The sequence below is a fragment of the Protomyctophum parallelum genome (assembly GCF_964188405.1).
Source record: "Protomyctophum parallelum genome assembly, chromosome: 3".
NCBI lineage: Eukaryota > Metazoa > Chordata > Actinopteri > Myctophiformes > Myctophidae > Protomyctophum > Protomyctophum parallelum.
The window spans coordinates 41,383,768-41,405,043 of NC_139698.1; the positions used below are offsets into that span (position 1 = coordinate 41,383,768).

At 47.1% G+C, this 21,276-nt stretch overlaps 1 protein-coding gene across 1 annotated transcript in view; it reads left to right on the forward strand.

Annotated features, from left to right (window-relative positions):
* LOC310856776 (neural-cadherin) overlaps window positions 1-21,276 on the forward strand; it is a gene marked incomplete at both ends in the record, with an annotated part of 169,146 nt that overhangs the window by 58,744 nt on the left and 89,126 nt on the right. The window contains one exon of the mRNA XM_083762251.1: window positions 13,903-14,091. Within this exon, the coding sequence (XP_083618377.1) occupies window positions 13,903-14,091 (189 nt within the window). The remainder of the gene's footprint in view (window positions 1-13,902; window positions 14,092-21,276) is intronic.

A 21,276-nucleotide genomic window follows, 5' to 3' on the forward strand; every position in this document is an offset into this window, starting at 1 on the left:
CCAATCTTACCTACCTAGTTGTTATCCAGTCGGTGTCCTGCCCGACACCAGTGTCTAAACTAAAGGCTGAAACACACTGGCTGTGAACAGTGCTAGTCAAAACGGACGCCTTATTATTGTTTATGTACAACCCACACCGGCGGCGCTATTAGCACCCGCCTACAGCGCCTAGCTTAGTCGACATGCCATCAGGCGTATACTTCTTATATGCCACTGTTCTATTTCCAGGTGTTGACGCCACGTTTGTTTTATGAAACCCATGGGCAAGGCAAGTATTCCGCATGCAGCCAAGTTGTTGAGGCACCTTAGACACGGAGGGACTTATAGTTGAAATATAGAGAAATATCATTGGTTGTATCATGGCTAACTGGCTATGGCACACCATCCTGTCATTTCAAAAATCTTGACTTCACACGTCAATGAAACATTGCTTCTCAATGGAAGAGTAGGGAGACCACCTACAACCACTGCCGCTATATTTTATTAATATACAATGTTTAATTTACTAAATTGAATTGCAGCTTTAAACTTACTTAAGAATAAGAACAGATAAAACAGATGAAAAAGAAAGGGCAAATATTAAGATATATGATATATGGGCAGAGTATTTGTGTGAAATATGTGAGTGCGTGCGTGTGTGAGAGTGTGGATGTACATTTGAGTGTATGCATGTGTGTGAGTAGTTCTTAACATGTCGGGTCGATCACATCATAAACAGCTCTTGTAATTTTCTATAAGGACTTCATGTTTGAAAAGACAGCATTCACCAGTCGCTGTGTGAGGCTGTGGGAATACCCAGATTGTGTATGCCAGCTCAGCAGGCGAGAATCACTCCACAGAGACTGACCCCACTACCCCTTTGGAGAGGCATTCCACTGGAAAACTAGCCAGTTCACCTGAATAGTAAATAGCTATTTGGATTTGAGGCACCCCACTGCCTTCAGTGTGGACACAAAGCCTGGTTTTCAGCCTGCGTGTGGGTGCTGCAGACTCAAAATAGCCGATCTATAAGCTCACAACACGTCATGCTGCATCGTGTTGTGAGCGTTATGGATCTGCTATTTTTGGCATGCAAGTAAGTATAAATCAGGTTAACATACAATAGAGTACACAACATACAGTATTGTACAAACATCCATGCATATAAAGTACTGACATGCACAGCAAACAAATTCACATACTGTAAACAAAACATGTACACAAAATACATAATACATACTTGCACAGGTGTGTGTGTGTGTGTATACATTGCAGTGATGTAAATAAATGTAATGGGTCCCAGGACTCACAGATGGTCATTCAAATGTGTCCCAAACAATTCTTATGGGTCCCAAGCCAAAACAAATAATAATAAAAGGCACACGCGCACATGCATACAGTAGGTTCTCTACTCCCCCGGCACTATCTCCCCCAGGCAACACATGTACTGTATATGTTCTCTGCTACCCCGGCACTATCTCCCCCAGGCAACTGTTCCCCCAAATCACACTTCTACAATTGTCAGTTTTAGTGGAGAAATTCCCTGACACCATGCATCATCAATAACCAATGAGTCGCTGCATAAAAGTCTCACAGCTTTATTTTTTAATGCCTGACAAACGTCCTCAGATATTCATGATTCACATTACAGTCTCCATGTCTGAGATCTGCCTGGATTTCCTTTGAGTCGGCAGCCGAGTCGCAAATGCTTAATTTATACTTACAGTATAGTCATACGATGCCAAATGCTTGCCAAAAACAGCAGATCTACGCCATTAGATAATTTGGTCTAGTACATATACATCGGCAACTGGCGGCACCCGCCGCGGCCGACAGGTAGTATCGGAATGCTGATATATTATTGTTTTTAGCTGTTACAATTCCAAACATGCAAACCTCTGGAGTGAGTATGGAAAGAGAGTAGCCCCTCCATCATCAAAGTTGCCCATACTGTATGTATAATACATACCCAGATTGTGTATCTGTATCTCCATCATCAAAGTTGCCCATAGTGTATACATACGTTGCATTATTGTTGACTCTGTTTTGTTTTTTTGTATTTGTATTTGTACTTTCCCGCCTTTACTCTTTGATTTCTCTTTCTCTTTGGCAGAATGCAGGGAAGCAGATAATCATTTCAGTATAGTTACTTTAAATATATCGCCTTCTTTTTGGCGTAGGAGTTCATATTCCCTCTTCTCTTCTTGTCTTTTTCCGACTGAGGAACCAGCCTCTTTGTCACACACACACACGTCACTCAGCATGGATCCATCTGTCTTGAAAATGGTGCTTTGATAAGACTGAGATCAAACAGGCATTCACAGACACACAATGTATTCATAAACACTCAGAGATATAACACATATACTCAGATATAACACATATACTCAGAGATATAACACATATACTCAGAGATATAACACATATACTCAGAGATATAACACATATACTCAGAGATATAACACATATACTCAGAGATATAACACATATACTAGGTTAGACTAGTTCATTATTGATTCATTTGCAGTATCTCAGCTCAGTGATTTGTGTGGTATTTCCTATTGCCCTGATTCACATACTGTGGTTCATGCAGATAATTAGTATTTATTTTAACTTGCTTGGGGCTAACCCAGATAGTGTCATGTAATTTGTCAGTGCAAGAAAAGCATGCTGAAAAAACTGAATTAAATATCCTTCAGATTTTCAGTTTCTGTGATTGTGAATGATGCATTTAGATAGCGCCTTTATCCAAGGCACTTTACATACTGTAGATTGTGCATTACATTCACCCATTCACACACCGAAGATGTTTCATCGGGAGCAATTTGGGGTTCAGAGTCTTGCTCAAGGACACTTCAACACTAACTCTAGGGGAGCCCAGAACCTTCCGGTTCCCAAGTGGCTGCTCTACCCCTGAGCCACTGCCTCCCTACAGAAAAATGGTCTATAGCAGTGGTTCTCAAAGTTGGGTCCAGAGACCCTCAGGAATCCTTGTGGGGGTTCCAAATGGATTGGAGAGCGTATAAATGGACCCTTATTGGTCAATTTGGTTCCATTTGTACAGTCATGGGGGTCCTTAAAATTAAACAGTTCAAGAACCACTGGCACTAGTCTAAAGCTTTTGGCAATGTATTGTCTTTGTCTGGTGCAGGTGAAATTTAAGAAACATGATTTGACTCAGCTGAAATAAAAGTATTATCAAATCAACTTGAAGCAGCCCAGCAAAAGCATTTTCTATGGTGACATCCTGTCCATGTTCACAGCAACAAAAAAAAAGAAAGAAAAAGTCTTTAACATCTGTCAAATACAGAGGAATTGACTTTTATCTTACTCCAATTGTGTTCTCTCTTATTCTCTCGTTCTCTCTCTTCCAGTGTCATCGATTCTAGCCATGGCAGTGTCAGGGAAAATCAAACCTTTTGGATCTAGTTTATCCATGTGGATTCAGTCTTCTGACTGCCCTGGGGCCAAGCTTCTTGGATCCTCAGTTAACTGCTTCATGGGATTCTGCAGTCTCCTCCGTGGGAATGGGGCCTTTTTTTGTACTAGAAACTGGGGCCGTGGATTGTCTGCAAGCTCTGCGTGGAGGGCGTTTGCTTTTCATTATATCGATGGCTGATGTGAAATGTTGTGTTTTGCGAGGTGTTTTCTGCTAATGAAGATACATTGAGGCTGTGGCATGAAGATATAAAAAATCATGTAAGGTTCATCATTTAAAATATGTCCATTCTGCTTTCATAAAAACCTCTTTCCAAAATGTAAGCACAGTGTAGCATTATCCAATATTTTTTTATTTTGGTGTTTTGGTGTGAGAATTTACATCATACGTGGACGAGCAAATTGGCTATTGTTGTCGTACACAAATTCCCATTGACAGTGCATGGATGATGTACTGTACGATGATAAGAGCGCCCAGGTGTTACTTGCACGGTGTTGATTAAAAAGGCTTAAACTGTCTGAGTTGCTCCAGTGCCTTCCTTCCACCTGCTACCAGTCCTGCCTCTGAGATGCACCAGACCAGCCTACCACAGGCTTGAGGCGCGGTGGAACTCCCTTTTGCATCACATATGACATATTTTGCTCTATAGAGCATCACAGTCCCCTACCAGGGCCCAGGAAATGATTCCCGTTCACTTTTTCTCATAGACATTTCAAAAAGTATTTATTTAAAGACGTTTTCAGCCTCGTACAAAGCCAACTATGTTGTTACAAATCATAACAATAAACGCAATTTTTCGGGCCGAACAAATAATTAGAAAGAAGAAGAAAACGGCAGGTTTTTGTTGTTATTTTTCTTCTTTGTAATTATTTGTTTGGTCCAAAATATTGTGTTTGTTGTCATGATTTGTCACAACTCGAGTTGGCTTTGTACCACGCTTAAAAGGTCTTTAAATATGGGGAAGGTGCATTTGGAATTATTTCCTGGGCCTGGCGTCGTCATGAAAGTGGTCGGGACTGTGACGCTCTATAGCCTCATTACAACTCAGCTACCAACTCCTTCAGAATCATCATAAGAATATACAGGGGTATATGGTAACCATTGTAATGTTTGCATCTTTGTTCCGTTCTGTTTCCGTTCCGTTCCGTTCCGTTCCCTCTTCTCTTCTCTTCTCTTCTCTTCTCTTCTCTTCTCTTCTCTTCTCTTCTCTTCTCTTCTCTTCTCTTCTCTTCTCTTCTCTTCTCTTCTCTTCTCTTCTCTCTGTCATTAACGTTTAAACAAAAACATTCAACGAGTTCAACAATGAGTTTATGTATTTAGTATTTTTTTGTTCTGTTCATCCCAACATAAAGCATCTCTTGGATATGTTTTCCTTTTATTTCTTCCATCCGTTCCCCTATGCCCATCCAACCACAAAGTCAAAGCTTAATTGAGTTTCCATGTTGTGGAGACTGGCTGCCCTACCCGCGCACTCTTGGGCATCCAGAGGTCTTCCAGATGGGGAAAGATGACATTTGTTGTCAGGCAGAGATGGGACAGCCTCTCAGGGCCTTTCGTGCATTCCAGACAAGCAGGCACGATGCGGGCTAGTTGGAGGATTTAACACAGTGTTTTCAATATCAATTTGTCATTTGCCATATGGTATTATTTCCCCTCTTCAAGTCTTAAATAAGCAAGAAAGCCATAAGAATCTTTGTAACATCTGCCGTCAGTGTGCTCTGGTTTGAACCACTGCTGAGAGTCGTTTTGGTTACCGTATGGAATCCATGAAAGAACTACAGTATATCTCCATCTACTATTTAATTAGCAATTTGCTGTGGATATGTACAGTATCAACTTCCTAAAATGTATTTTACACAATGAATGTTAATTTTAGCCTATTTTAAACAAGACGGTTGACAAATGGCTTCTGAATTAGTAGTTCTCACACTTTCAAGATTGTTCAAGCTTGCAGTGCAGCACTAAGTGATGTGCTGCATGTGAGCTTGAATACTGTATCTGCTTTTTTTGAATAGCCAATACAACAATCTAAAATGACACAGATGTTTTCCTAGCTATATTTCTTTGAACCCCCAGAACTCTATATGGCCCACTCCTTTTTTCACTCTACGCCAACTCTATTTGCTGAAAACAGTGAATCTGCAAGCTCACAATGTTGAAGTTGTAGATCTGCTATACAGTATATTCAGTGACTATGACATGCCAAGGATAGGGACACTAAGGACATTTTCGTCGCCGCCGTTACCCGCGACGCCACCCGCAAGCCATCCGCCGCCCGAAAATGACGAGTATAGGAGCTTGCTGTGTCCCTAAATGGTATATTGGTCCAGCGTCACCCGCTATCTATTATGCCGACACCGGTATTTGCGCCTAGAGGTGTGGTCATGGGCGTGTTGGCACGCTTTCCCCTAAATTGCTATTTTGGTCACAGACATTTGGAGCACAAGTGTGTCTTCAAGGCAGTAACACATCACTCTTCCATGGGCTATAGACCATAAAGGTATGAAGCAATATAGCACTGGGCATAACGGGCAACGGATAAGGAATCTCTTAAAGGCAATGGCATGTGGCACGGTGATTGGTTAAATTATTGTAACGACCAAACCAGACCTACGTATACATAATGTAACGGGTAACGGAGGTTTTTTAGGGATTTAGTCAGGTAACAAAAATACCAACTTTAGTGGGGGAACACCCCTTCCCCACAGCTAAATCCCCAAATAGTGTATTTAGAATGCTCGAACGAAAATGGAGCCCTAAGGGTCACCTGTATACTGAAATAGGGTTGGTGATCAATTAGCTATAGTTGTCCTATTGGTGATGGTCAAATTACCTTGTCTGTCTGACAACAATGTACAGCTGTGTGCATTTTCCATGTTGTATTGATTATATTGTGTGTGTGTGACTGTGTGTGTGTGCGTGTGTGTGTGTGTGTGTGTGTGTGTGTGTGTGTGTGTGTGTGTGTGTGTGTGTGTGTCCGTGCGTGTGTGTGCGTGCGTGCGTGTGTGGGTCTGGGTGTCCGTGGACCGTGGTGCATGTATGCAAAGGTCCATTACCATAGGGAAAGGTCTTTATACAGCCTCAGGGCTTTCAATCAGGTTTCATACTTCAACACACCCTCACATTAGCACACAGCACACACACACACACACACACACACACACACACACACACACACACACACACACACAGCGTGTGCTTGTCCCTGAAGTGCTGTTTTTCATCATATTTTGTGTTACTCGGTGGCGGTAGACAATAGGATAACTTATTCATGGCTCCCTGCCTTGCACTTCATGCGACAATGCATTTACATGCATTTACATCATCAAACCAGGAGGCTTGCTCCGCCAGGCAGCTGAGTATCCCACAATATCATTACATGTGGACAAGAGACGGCATCAAGCGTGTGTGTGTGTGTGTGTGTGTGTGTGTGTGTGTGTGTGTGTGTGAGTGCATACATACTGTATGTACACCTGTCTATGTATATTTGTGTACTCTCCTGTGCCTTCCTCAATCACTCCTCTTCCTCTATTTTGCTCAACATCTTTCACCTCTCTTTACCTCTCTCTCTCTCTCCATCAGCAATGAAAAATGGAGCTTCATTAACTCTGTGCCCACAGGACTTTGTGTGTGTGTGTGTGTGTGTGTTTGTGTGTGTGTGTGTGTGTGTGTGTGTGTGTGTGTGTGCGTGTGCGTGTGCGTTTGCGTGAGCGTGAGCATGTGCGCATGTGTGTATGTGCGTGCGTGTGTGTGTGCGTGCGCGTGTGTGTGTCTGCACTTGAGTGTCTTGTGTATGTCTACCAGTATGTTTGTATTTGTACATGTTTTGCGTGTCTCCCTCCATCATGTATCCGTGTATCATCATCTCTGTCATGGCTTTGTGCGTGCTGTGTGTGTTTGTGTGCACGTGCATGTGTGTGTGTGTGTGTGTGTGCGCGCGTGCGTGCATGCATGCATGCATGCATGCGTGCGTGTGTGCACATGCATGCTTGTAAGCAGAGGTAAAGTAGGACAGTCTATAAGATCATTAATTAGGATGCATCAGGCTTCTGTCCAGTGGTGCTCAGGGACCAGATGGGTTGGGTTGCAGGCTCCAACACCGAGGCAGACTTGTCCATTGGCGATTAATCTTTTTTTTTTTTTTTTTTGGCACCATCGTCCCTCTGTTGATATCTTAATTGGGGTCGGTCAATTAATTTTAGACTCAGTCTCTTCAAAATTCACATTGATATTGTAAACACACAATTGAGCCTTCACTCAACATGACGTGGATAGAATGGATGAAAGCACTTGGCTGGGGAGTAGCCTACATTAGCATATTTCAGAAGTTTGGAGAACATGTTCCTTCCTTCCTTCCTTCATTACTTGCTTCTCGTCTTTCTTTCTTTCTTTCTTTCTTTCTTTCTTTTTTTCTTTCTTTCTTTCTTTAACAAATTAATATTTTGCCTTCGTGTACCTCAATGTTACTAATGACTGGTCTCTCTATGTCTCTGCATGCTCTCTTCTGTTGTCATCCCCCCCAAACCCCTCCCTCCTCCCTCCACCCTCCTCTCCCTCCTCATCCCCCCCAAACCCCTCCCTCCTCCCTCCACCCTCCTCTCCCTCCTCATCCCCCCAAACCCCTCCCTCCTCCCTCCACCCTCCCCTCCCTCCCTCCACCCTCCTCTCCCTCCTGGGGGATGTCACTGTGCAATGTTGAGCTTCAGCAAAGACAAGAGGGGCTGATTTTAAAACTTAATTATAGCTGAAGCCAACTGCATGTCATCTGAACAACAGGCTGACAAAGCCAAATAATCTGCAGCTTAATCAGCTGGGAATAGGAAGCCTCTTTTTAGACTGTGGTGCACGCACAGACGCATGCACTCACATGCACGCACAAACACACAAAGAACATACGATCACACATGCTAATTATTTCACAATCAAATCAAAATAAAAGCAGACATTCACAGGAGACACACAAACAAAGAAAGGTATGCACACATGATGCTTCACTCGCACACATGCACACACACACAAAACACGTACACGCACGCACGCACACACACACACACACACACACACACACACACACACACACACACACACACACACACACACACACACACACACACACACACACACACACACACACACACACACACACAGCAGTTATAAGTGTTGTGCCCACCTGTATTTTCACAGAAACTTAACCTGTCACCCTGACAACCAGGCCCCTTGGAATACTTGCACTATGCAAATCACCAAGGAGATCCATCCCACGCTGTCAATCTCTCTCCTTATCTCACACACACACACACACATGCACGCAAGCACACACGCACGCACACACACACACACACACACACACACACACACACACACACACACACACACACACACACACACACACACACACACACACACACACACACACACACACACACACACACACACACACACAATCCAGTAGTAGCGTCCTGACTTCATATTAGGAAGTATTTCAGCAAAACGCAGTTTGTCAGTACTTTACAAATGCTGATCTGTGGTCATGCCAGGATGCATATTGAACTAATCTGCCTCAATTCATCTGTTTCACCGAACACAGCTCTCATGTCATGCACCGTACTACTCAGCGACAGCTGCTGTGATGCCATCGCAAGATGGTCTTTAGTTTAGATTTAGCATTTCAACTCATGCTTCTCACTGGGAGTGGGCCATGATAAGTGCATGTCAGGCACTCTGCTCCACTTTCAAACAGGTTGTCTCAAGGGGATGGGCTGGCTTCAAACCCCGAGAGGAGAAGTCTCCATGGTGCTGTGAGCTGTATCCACTATAGTCTACACAGTAAAATCACAAGTGTTCATTTAACTCAGAGAGTGTACAAATGTAACCAGTACACTCTCAGAGTTAGAAACATTGTGCAGTATTTGCTCAACCACAGAGGGTGTTTTGATTGGTTCTCAATCATTTTGCAATCAGCAATGGCTGCCTGTCAATCAATTAGCTACACCCCCACTAGAGATACAAGTGGCTTCTGTGGTGGTTTGATGAGGCAGTGAGTATATTGTGATATATTCAATTCAAAACGGGCCGACAAAACTTGATATTATCTCTGAATCTACAGCACTCGCAATGGTTTTAATCAGAACGCCAATGTTCTGTCATAATTTCAACCAAGCATCTCATTTGAAATATTAACGCTTCTAAAGAGACTTATTAGCACGAGGTAGTAATGGAACTACTAGTGCCTTTATTTTGAAAACTTAAGGGCATCAAGTGGAGGGCCACTTCCAGAGTTGTTATTTTATTTCAATGTATTATACAAACTTTATTGCATTTATGTATTATGCATACTCACCCATACAACCTGCATGTGGACGCAAGCATAGTTTAATTTGAAGCCTTACTGCTTGTTGTTTGTCGTTATCTAATTGGGCTTAGCAAAATGCTGGCGGCTTGCTATTTTTGGACGGACGCTGGTCTGCTGCCATATTCTGTTCCACGCCGGAACACGTCACCCACTGTTGAAGTCAGACGGAGAAAGAAAGAAAGAAAATAGCTCTCTCATTGTGTCTCTGTCCTCTTCTGTCGTCTCGGATGTGTTCCTGATACGCTGTGTATCAAAGCAAAGAGAATAAAAGGAAGAGAAAAAAAATCTGAACAAATAAACAAATTTGAATAGAAAATAGAAATGGGTTTAGTGTAAATGAAATACAATTTCCTTTTCCTCTTAGCCTCATTTTGTGTAACAATCCATGACAAGGGCTGCATTGATATGCAAATGAGGGAATGGCAGCTTTGTACAAACCCAGCCATCATCTTACAGTATGAATGTATTTACATGACTGCCTCTGTATTGTGTCCGTATGTTTTTAACTGAGATTAGTAGGGAGTCAACCTCAGTCCCCTTCTTCCCCTGATTTCAGTATAGTCAGCCTGTATTCTAATCTGATTTGATGTCCTGATCCAGTCTCAAAGAGATCTTGTAGCCTAGAGGACCTGTCTGTGGGTGAAGAGAAGAGGAGGGGAGAGACTGAGACGAATGTTGAAAAGGACAGGCCAGGGAGAGAGTGAGAGATGGGGAAACACGGATCAGTTATTGATGAATTTGAAACCACTGGAGAAATTGGTTTTATTTTGATGTGGAGTAAATAATTAAATAATTAAATTATGGAAGGTGTCCTGTTAATGGAAATACACTTTTTGAATGCACGTGACAACACTGTAGTGCAGTTCACTTGCATCATTTGCACCACACTGACAAGGAAATCATTGTACAACTTTTTCAAACATCAAAATCAACACATGATGATTTGGCATATTGCTGTTTACAAGAAGCCCCAAAGTTGTTTAAAAGACTATGATTATACCCACAATAACTATGAAAGGGTTTAACCCTTTGCTAATATCTGAAAATAGTTTTAGTAGTCAAAAATAAATCACAAATCAAGGTTTGATTATTTGTAATTAGCACGTTTTTCTAAGAATACGGAGGCTCATGTTGTTTTACAGCATTGTCCTAATGTAGACTAAGTATATTTGATGACTTCTGACACTTGGGTTAATCACTCTATGCTCTTCCATTCCTCTCTCCGTCCTCGGGCTAGGTAAACAGCCAAAGCCCACTCAGTCAACCCAGAGCCAACACTTTGTATGCATTTATGTATTCATGCATGTGTTTTGCAAGTACTTAGCATGCCGTGCATGGCTCAGACCAGGGATCATGACACAGTTATGCATACAGGGCAGCATTTATGATTAATAAAGAAGCCCAGGAACCTAGGCTCAAGAACGTGGTTTTTCTAAGCCAGGGGCCCAGTCTTGGTTGATGGAGAGCATTTCACTATCCAGTCCTAGATGTTTGCATGGTTATGGATGGCTCTGACTGCTCGCCGTAGGGCATTTGTTTCGCATTTGTTAAAAGGCTCTGTTCATCTGGCTTGTCTGACTATTAACATATTGTCACTGTTGGGCAGAAAAGTTGAAATTCCATATTTAATCTTCGTTTGTTGTTCATAAATTTATGCCCTATTTTATATCTCGTTGTATGACGGTCACAGTGTCACACAAAAGTACCGGAAATAGTGTTATAACACATCACAATGTGATGCATTGTGAGATTGCTATTTTTTACATTTTGGAAACCTTTTGAACATTTTTGCTTTTTACGTTAGGTTTGCTTATAGGTTGAGAGTGGTTAAAGAGATATTTCACTTTCAAAAAAACTTTTGGTCATTTCATCGCCTACTCAGGCTTATGTGAACACCCCTGTATTTCCATGCCTGTAACCCTTTTTTGGAATAAATCACGGTTTGGTTCCATTTTACCTTGCATTTTACCTCTGTGCTCATTTCCAGCCACTCATTGGGCCCCCAGACAGTTTTTAAGTCGCTCGATTCAATATTTAGATCAATTATTTGATATTCATTTTAGCTGCCCAGCCCCCTTCCTATACAAAACCATTGTAACTTCAAACTCCATTTTAACCATGATAGATTCATCGAAAATATCCGTGACTGATATTGACCTTCTAATACGAGGGGGCCGTGTCATTTACAGTTTTCATTTATTTAATAATAATTAAGTGAGGGGCGCTATATATAAGATATAAATCTGCCATTGTCTTCGTGGTGCGCTGGTTTATATAAGGCGTCGTGACATCACGCTGCCATTCTGCAAAATTAGGTGCTTTCATGACGACTACATTAAAACTAAAGTGGATGCATTGGAACAAAGGTTTGTTTTTACATTTTCTGTAGTTTTCAGTAAAGGTTTTGAATATACAGGGTTTTTGCCCGACAGCAAGGATATACATTTGAATTCTAATGATGAGAGTACAACGCATACAGTACATGCTTCATTATCATACTTCAAAGGTCGCTATACCCCTCGTCTTCAAATGTTGACCTGACTGTTGGATACTGGATAGTATACAGTACTTAAACATACCATTCTGCATACAAGCAGCCACATCTCCGATAAACAGACTCGAATGCTATGAGAGCCCTGAGCTGTTAACTGGGGGCTGTCAGGTGCGTTTACCAACTTCCCCCTTCATCTTCCTCTGCTCCACCTCTCCCACTCTGTTCTCCCTTCACAACATCTACTGTACCTACCTTTCTTCACACTGTTCCCCTCTCCTCTCACTTCGACCCCCCCTCTCTCTACTCTCCCTCTCTCATCTCATTTTCCTGTCTTTTCTCTTCTCCCCTGACTCTCTCTCTTTCTTATCACCTAAGCTCCAACCACTTCCTCTCTATCACACTAATCTGTCTCGCTGTCTCGCGACACTCTCCCTCCTACTCTTTCTCTCTCTCTGTTGATAGACGCTCAGAGGTGTGTGTATAAGAAAGCAGGAAGGAAAGAAGACCGTTTTATTCTGTGCCATTTTGTGAGCCTATGAAGTGAAGCTCTCTCTTATTTCTGCTGTTGTCTCCGTTCTTGGGATGAGATGCAACAAAACAACAGCTGGTGCTGAGGAAGTGTCTTCAGACCAGAAGAAATCCCTCCTCAGAAAAGACGACAAGCAGAACACAGGAACTGCTACAGATAAGACGAGAGAGAGCGAGAGAGGAGAGAGAGAGACAGAGAGAGAGAGACAGAGAGAGAGAGACAGAGACAGAGAGAGAGAGAGAGAGAGAGAGACAGACAGACAGACATGGACTAAGTATCCTCTAGCTTTCGATCTCAAGCCCTATTTAATGCTTCTGTGACAAAGTGATGTGCGACTTGTCGCTTGACAAAAATAGCTGGAAAAAACTGATCCAAATCCGTCAGACGATATCTTAACCTACAGAATTGTCATATTTCTGTCTGATACTTGTGGAGCTGCTTTGCTACACAGTCAACCCATTCTGGGCCACAACATGCTAGAGGCTATTAAGGAGGCCCATCAGCCACTTTGTGAGTGGTCATTTGTCTTGACCGCGAGATTAGCTCCAATATGGCCGCCCCTGCCCGGGTTCAGGTGCCTCTGTGTTTATTTGCCGAGGGAGTGAAGCGACGGAAAGAGGGGGAGGTTTGAGAAATGGATGCCCACTAGCAAATAGGATCAGAGAGATTGTGCTGAAGATGGTAAATACTTCTGAGGGATTAGATGGATGAATGTGTTCGGAGAGCACAAAGCCCTGCCATGATGTGCTTCAGTAGCTTCCAGCCGTTGGAGGAACCACAGCCCACGTTTGGTTGAGACCCACAATAAGTTTCTCTTATACTGTCAAACTGATGAACAAAGGGCTTACAAAGTGTCCTTGAGATGTGATTGTCATTGCCAAGGCCATCACCTTTATGCCTGATTTATACTTGGATGCGCATTGGTTTGGGCACTGAAAGCAGACCATCTACATCCATGTACATCTGCTAGATTTGGTGCGCAACACCAAACTTTACACCAAAGTAAACTGTTAGTATACCTCAGGCATCAGCAATCACAATGTTACATTGGCTTAAGTACGCAGATGCATGACTTTGTACAATACATCTGTCTCACCCCTCCCCCCCAGGTGATGACTGGTACCTGTGTCGGCTGATTCTGAGCATGCCCAGTCAAGCTGACCTGCAGTGGGGCATGTTCCCCTCCCCCTACCTGGCTGCTGTGGGTCCTGATGCTGCAGCTGGCTCCATCGTCTACCGCCTGTCTGCCAGGCAACCAGAGGGAACATTAGGACATGCCAACTTCCTGCTACTGGACAGTGAGTTGCATACACAATATTGTTTATGGAAATGGTGTTATTTACAGGGCTGCACACAACTTTTTTGGTCTAGTACTCAGAGGAGCACCTGGAGGAGTTTCTTGGTGCTCCTAAAATGCGGCGACCCGTCTCGCCGGATGGATAAAAGAAAGATGAATAACTTATAGCAAAACAATATTTATTGGATGAGTGGGGAGTCAATGGAGGGTATTGCAACTCTAGATTTAGCCCTAGAATAGCTCTTGTTGTAGATTCATCCCATTATTAAAAAAATCTAAATTTGCTAAAATCTAGGTCCATGTGTGGTCCAGCCCTATGGAATGCATATTATAATAAAAACAACTTAATACTTCCTAAGGATAATATGAGCATCAAAGCAATATTTAGATTTTTTATTATTTTGTATTTAAATAACCGATCTACTAGCTCACAACGTGTTGCGACCTTATATAGTTGCCTCGGATTCGGGTTCTGAGACGGCATCGCACACGAGCAACCATGCTGCTCCAGCAGCCGGAAAACAAACACAAGCACAGCGGCAAATGGGAAGAGTGCAAAGCATCCAAAGCATGCCCTTTTACACCGGGGACTACAGTAGTTTGCTATCTGAAACGGAGAAGACGAAACTATTTGTGTCAGGTTTTCCTGTCAACCGCCCTCCGCCTCCTCCCAGGCTCCCAGCAGAAAGCAGCATGGAATCCTCCCCCTTTTGAGTAAGGACGTGCTGTGATTGGCCACAATGGCCAGTGCACTTGTGCAAGACATGCTGTGATTGGCCAGTAGCCACTTTGAGTGGCAGTCGGTGGAAAATGCTCTCGCCACAGAATTGATTAGTATTCTGGCCATAATAATCATTCTAGGCGGCCCCGGCTGGTACGCAGAAGCGCTTCCCGGCGCTTGATTGACAGCGCATTTTGAATTTTGACGACGCATGCACGGTGGCGCACCACTTATGTGCAGCCCTGGTTTATCTAAGCTCATCTCGCTCAAGAATCGCCTAAGGGTGGCGCCATTTCCATGGTGCCAACACAGAATAAATCCATATACTCACGAAACAATACTGATTGGGTCGTGCAGCTGTCTGTCACGACTGTGGCTGCAAGCTCCGCCCAGAGCCTATAAAGCAGCACACAGCCGGAAAAGACGTCATTCCTGCCTTTTTCTGCGCTAACACAGATTTTCTAAGACTACCACTTCCATAACTCCGTTGAGACTTTTATTCCCCCTGGACGAGTGCTTCACTTGTACCCTGGAATTCGCGGTGGAAACCCGGTGGTCTTACACTCACGAGAACGAAACGCAGTAAGTTTCAGAAACAATAAAAAAGGGGCTTTTTTCCTGTCAGTGCTGTGAAGCCTCTCGGACATAGCCCCGTTAGCCTTGGCTAACACTAGCTTAGCTTTAGCCTAGCTGTTGACAAACGCTAGCTTAGCTGTGGCTCAGCCTAACCAGTGTCGGGAGACCTCGCGTTAGCCGCGAAGCCCTGCCTGGACCGTGGAACAAGAGCCAGCCGACGATAGACAAGACACAGCCGCTCGTCGGAAAGAAGTTCAGCCCGGCGACCCGCGGAAGTCAACCTGCACTGCTCTGCTAACGGTGAGTTGATAAACCTCCGCTTTGCAACCCCAGTTAGCTCTGTTTTCTCCCCTGTTTTCTCTACACTATCGTCGGAAACCTTGAGGGACCCTACTAGCTAAAACGCAGTTTTCACAGACTCCCTCGGCCCGCGCTGACCCACGTTCTTTCCCGCCACGTTGTGTCGTAAGACCCCGTCGGCTCGGAAGCCCGTTCCACGGCTATCACAGGCTCCCACACGGCCGCAAGGCCTAGCGCTAGATCGGCGACGCACGTTGCTCCGTGCCGAAAGGCCCTAGCTACTAGCTAGCTACTATCTAGCTGCCCTCTGGCTACTTCTAGCCTCCTCTAGCTGCTATCAGCTACTCCTGTTGCTTCTAGCTACTGTTGACTGCCCCTGGCTCTTGGTGTGTGTTTCTGTAGCTGTTTATAGTGACTTCTAACGTCATCTGGCTACACCTAGCCACTTTGTAGCTGTATTCTAGCGACTTCTAGCTACTTCTAGCTACTTCTACTTTTTCTCCAGACTTCTGGAGAACACTGCGCTTGGCCTACAAAACTCTCTCCGTGTGTCGGAAGACCCTGGTTAGTTTTCTAGCCTTTACTACACCTCAGTGGACAGTTGGAAAACTAAACTAGGCAACATGGCTACTGGCGGTGACGCTACACAACACAACCAGACCCAGGAGGACCCTCAGTGGGTATGTTTCAGTCGCAACTGCAACAGAACCCGGGCAACAGACAACCCGCATAAGCAGCAAGCTGCAACGCTGTTTCGCTTGCTACCGGTGTTTCTAGCTAATCCTCGGCCGCTAGGCGTTGATTTTAGCGCCACCAACAACAAGCAACCACCGTAGCCGGGTTACGACGCTAGCTTGCTATCCAGCCGCAGCTTCGCTAGCCTTCCTAGGTTAGCTAGCTCCCGCTAATGCAGCTATAGCCTTTTAGCTCCGCTAGACACTAGCTAGTTTCCAGCCGTCAGGCGTTAACTACAGCTTCTCTAGCTTCTCTTTGGCACGGTTGTTTTTGCTATCGAAGGCCACAGGCCTGCTCTACGCAACCCGCACTACCCGACGAACCGCCGCATCGCTCTGTGTCGTCAGACCTAAACAGCACCAGCCCGACGGCCGCGCTACGCGAGCCCCAGGCTTTGCGGCCTTCCCGTAGTCCGGCGCCTTTTCTTTCACGCAACTAAACAGCTTCTCTGGCCACCACAGTTTCACAACGTGGTCGTCTCTGTTTAGACAGCTGATTTTCAGTGGAGCACCACGAGTCCTACTCTTCTACTCCACCACCACTTTTCCTTTTTTATAATTTTTATATTATAACTTAAAGGAGAAGTGCTTCTACAATGTCTTGAACTGCTGGTTCCTTCTTTAAGCTACAACTGTGCTTGACCTACAAGACTCTTCCCTGTGTCGGAAGACCCTGGTTAGTTTTCTAGCCTTATTACACCTCAGTGGACAGTTGGAAAACTACACTAGGCAACATGGCTACTGGCGGTGACGCTACACAGCACAACCAGACCCAGGAGGACCTTCAGCAGCGGTGACAACAGCCCTCCCGGGTTCCCGAGGAGGAACGCCACCGGGAATTTCTCATGCAACTGCAGCAACCTGCTGTCCCCTGAGGACAGTCACTCTCGCTGCATGGTTTGCCTGCTCGCCAGCATGCTCGCCAGGCTCTCGAGACCTCTGGTCTCTACCCCTGCTGCTTCTGCTTCGCGGACGGGGAGAAAAGCTGACGCATCTCACGCGTCGAGAGTCACCAAGACAGGTCCCTGGTCGACACCTCCGAGCCCGGCTGTCCCGACCAGCCCCAAACTTCGAGGCCTAGGCCCACCACCTCGTCCTCTCTCTCCAGACCCCTCAACCTTGACGCGTCTCAGAGACACCATGACGAGTCCTTCCTGGGCTCCTCCCCTGCCAGGAAGGCGGCTCGGACCGCCAGCAACAAGCTCCACACGCTCTTCACCACACTGGTAAACAGGCCTGTGGAGCCAGACCCGAGACATCAGCCAGGCCTCACCGGCTGGCTCTGGGTGCTGCTCTCCCTCCAGCGGGATCTCGTCGGCCCACCAACGAGGCTCCCCCGAGCCGGGTGGTTGCGACAACGAGATGTCGGATGCAGTCCTAGGCCTCCACCGACAACTACCGCTGCTACTACTTCACGCAGCGGCCGAAGGCACGAGTCTCACTCGACGTGGTTCCCCAGCGACCCTCGACTACCGACTGCTTCCCTCAACATTACAGGTATGTACATTGTGAAGCTAGGGTTGTTTAGCTATTTAGCTAACTTTTTCGAGGTCGGGAGTAGCAACCTCGTTGGATGGCCGATGCCACCCTAGCATGCTTAGCATTCTAGATAGGCTGCTTTTCAAGGTGGACGACGGACAGCGAGCTCCTCCAAGAGCTCCCTCCGCACGCCAACCCCGACACACCAGCGGTGGTAGGGGTGGCCGCTCTGGCTCCAAGCCCCACCAGGAGAGGGCAGGAGGCCAGCTGGCACCGTCCGGTGCCTCGGCCGGCACCCCCAACCGTGACAGACGCCCGGCTGGGCGTGGCCACGGCCGCCCGCCCCATGGCCCCAGACGAGGCCAGGGCAGAGGCCGTGGGGAGCCACAGAGCAAATGACGCCGTCCCCGTCCCAGGGGAGACGAGACCAGACGTCTCCCCTCCCCCCCCTGAGCCTGGATTTGAGTATTCTTCTCACACTCAGACCGCCCAGGAAGAGGCGGGGGCTCACGATGCGGAGCATCACCACGGGTGCGGCCGATCATCGACATGTTGTTGTTTCCAATGTTGTACCTGTTTTATTTCCTGTAATGAAGGCCTTCACGCCATTAAAACAAACAACGACAACAACATCGGGGGGACATGAACCCACTGCCAGTGGTAGCCCCCGGGCTCTCCGACACAGTGGGGCGGGACCTTGGCCTTGTGGCGGGCCTAAACGCCACTGGCAGGACGGGTCATGCCGAAAATTTCTCTGGTCCACCAGGAGGCGCCAGCCCTGCGCGACGACGCGCTCCCCTGGCGATGGAGAACCCCCTTGCGCGTCGCCTGACACAGTGGGAACTGTGCGGAGCGTCTCCTTGGGTTCTCCGCACCATAGCGAGAGGTTACAGGCTCCAGTTCGCTATGAGACCCCCTGCATTCGGAGAAATCCTCTACTCCGATGCATGCGGCGAAGCGGGTCAGGTTCTCCAGCAGGAGATCAACTCTCTGCTGGAGAAGAAGGCTGTCAGAGAGGTACCCCTGAGCCAGAGTCGCAGCGGGTTTTACTCACGCTACTTCCTGGTCAAGAAGAAGGGGGGGGGGCTGCGTCCAATCATGGACCTACGAGCTCTCAATCGGTACCTCAAGTCCTTCCGCTTCAAGATGCTGACAGCCAAGTCTCTTGTGCGCTCTATACGCATGAACGACTGGTTCACATCTATAGACCTGAAAGACGCCTACTTTCACATCCCTATCTACCCACCTCACAGGAAGTTCCTGAGGTTTGGTTTCAAGGGGAAGGTGTACGAATACACGGTTCTCCCCTTCGGGATGTCCCTGAGCCCCAGGGTGTTCGTCAAATGCACCGAGACGGCTCTGGCCCCTCTGCGGCGACGAGGTCTACGTGTAGCAAGCTACATCGACGACTGGCTTCTGAGCGCAGGCTCGCCACAGGAGGCACTATGGAACACCACTCGGGTGGTGTCCCATATGTCCTCCCTAGGGTTCACCATAAATCACGAGAAGAGTGTTATGGTGCCCGCCCAGTCGATCAACTTCATAGGCATAGCACTGGATTCAGTCTCCTTCACGGCTCGGTTGAGCCCGGAGAGGATCGACGCCTTCCTGAAGTGCGTGGCCCTGTTCCAGAGAGGACACAGACTGCCACTCAGAATCTGCCTACGTATGGCGGGACTGATGGCGTCGGCCATCTCCCTGGTGCGGTTGGGCAGACTCCACATGAGACCCTTTCAGCGCTGGTTGAGGTCTCTACGGGTGCCCACCAGATTCCTCTCGCGGCGAGTGACAATCCCCGGGGAATGCACGCTCGCCCTGAGGTGGTGGTCGGACAGACGGACCCTGACGGAGGGAGTCCCCCTTGGTTTACCGTTGGCCAGGAAGGTCGTCACTACGGACGCGAGCCTGAGTGGGTGGGGGGCCACCCACGAAGGCAGGTCGGCCAGAGGGATATGGGATGGAACCTTGAGGTCCGCCCACATCAATTATCTGGAACTCCTAGCGGTCTTCCTCGCGCTGCAAGCGTTCGAGCCGCTCATACGGGGTTGTCATGTCCTCGTCCGTACCGACAACACGACAACGATGTGCTACATCAACAGGCAGGGTGGACTGAGGTCCTTACGCCTGCACACGTTGGCATACAGGCTTTTGACTTGGTGCGACGGGCGTCTTCTGTCACTGACAGCCTGCCACGTCCCGGGACTACTGAACGCGGGTGCAGACCTGTTGTCCAGAGGTCCCCTCCGTTACGGCAACTGGTCCCTACACCCGGGTGTAGTGGAACAGATCTGGGACAGGTTCGGGACTCCGGTGGCAGACCTGTTCGCTACAGACGAGAACAAGAAGTGTCCACTCTTTTTCTCCCTGAAAGGCTCGCCAACTTTGGGACTGGACGCGATGGCACATCGGTGGCCTCGGGGCCTACTCTATGCCTTCCCTCCACTAGAGCTGATTCCCTTCACCTTAGCCAGGGTGAGGGTTCAGGGCTCGGACGTGCTACTAGTGGCTCCAGCCCGAGGGTCCTGGAGACAGGACATTTTTCCCCTCCTCTACGACCAGCCTTGGCGGCTCCCTCTGTGGAGGGATCTGCTTACCCAGGCGGGTCGCGAGATATTCCATCCGCGCCCACAGGACTTAGACCTCTGGGTGTGCCTGGTGAGGGGTCGACTCTAATAGCCACAGGCTTGCCCCCTAGGGTCATTGAGACGATCTTGGGGGCCAGGGCCCCTTCGACTAGACAGCGGTACAACACGGCTTGGAACGTGTTTGTGCGCTGGTGTGCGGCGAGGCCGGAACGGGCCGTTCATTTTCAGGCCTCGGTGGTTCTTATCCTAACCTTCTTGCAAGAATTATTGGATAGACACTTGGGGAACTCCTCAGTGAAACTCAACCTGGCGGCCATATCGGCCTACCATGTGGGTATGGACAACAGACCAATAAGTGAGAACTTATTGATTCGACAGTTCATGAGGGGTGTCAAGCGTGCTCGGCCGGTATCTAGATCCTTAGTTCCCTCCTGGGATCTGACCTTGGTACTGCACGCTCTGTCGAGAGCCCCCTTCGAACCGCTGGACACGGTGGGTTTGAAGTTTCTCTCACTTAAGACTGCCCTGCTGGTCGCCTTGACTACAGCGAAGCGATCTAGTGACATGCACGCGCTCTCGGTGAGTCCAAGCTGCATGAGATTTAGTGGGAACGGTACCAGGGTTTCGCTCAGGCCGAACCTGTCGTTCCTGCCCAAGAACTTTCCTTCCGGAGTTACTCCGGTAGACTTGGCAGCTTTCCACCCGCCCCCTTTCGCATCGGCGGAAGACGAGAGGCTGAACATTCTCTGTCCGGTCAGGGCGCTGAAACTGTATGTAGACAGGACTGCTGC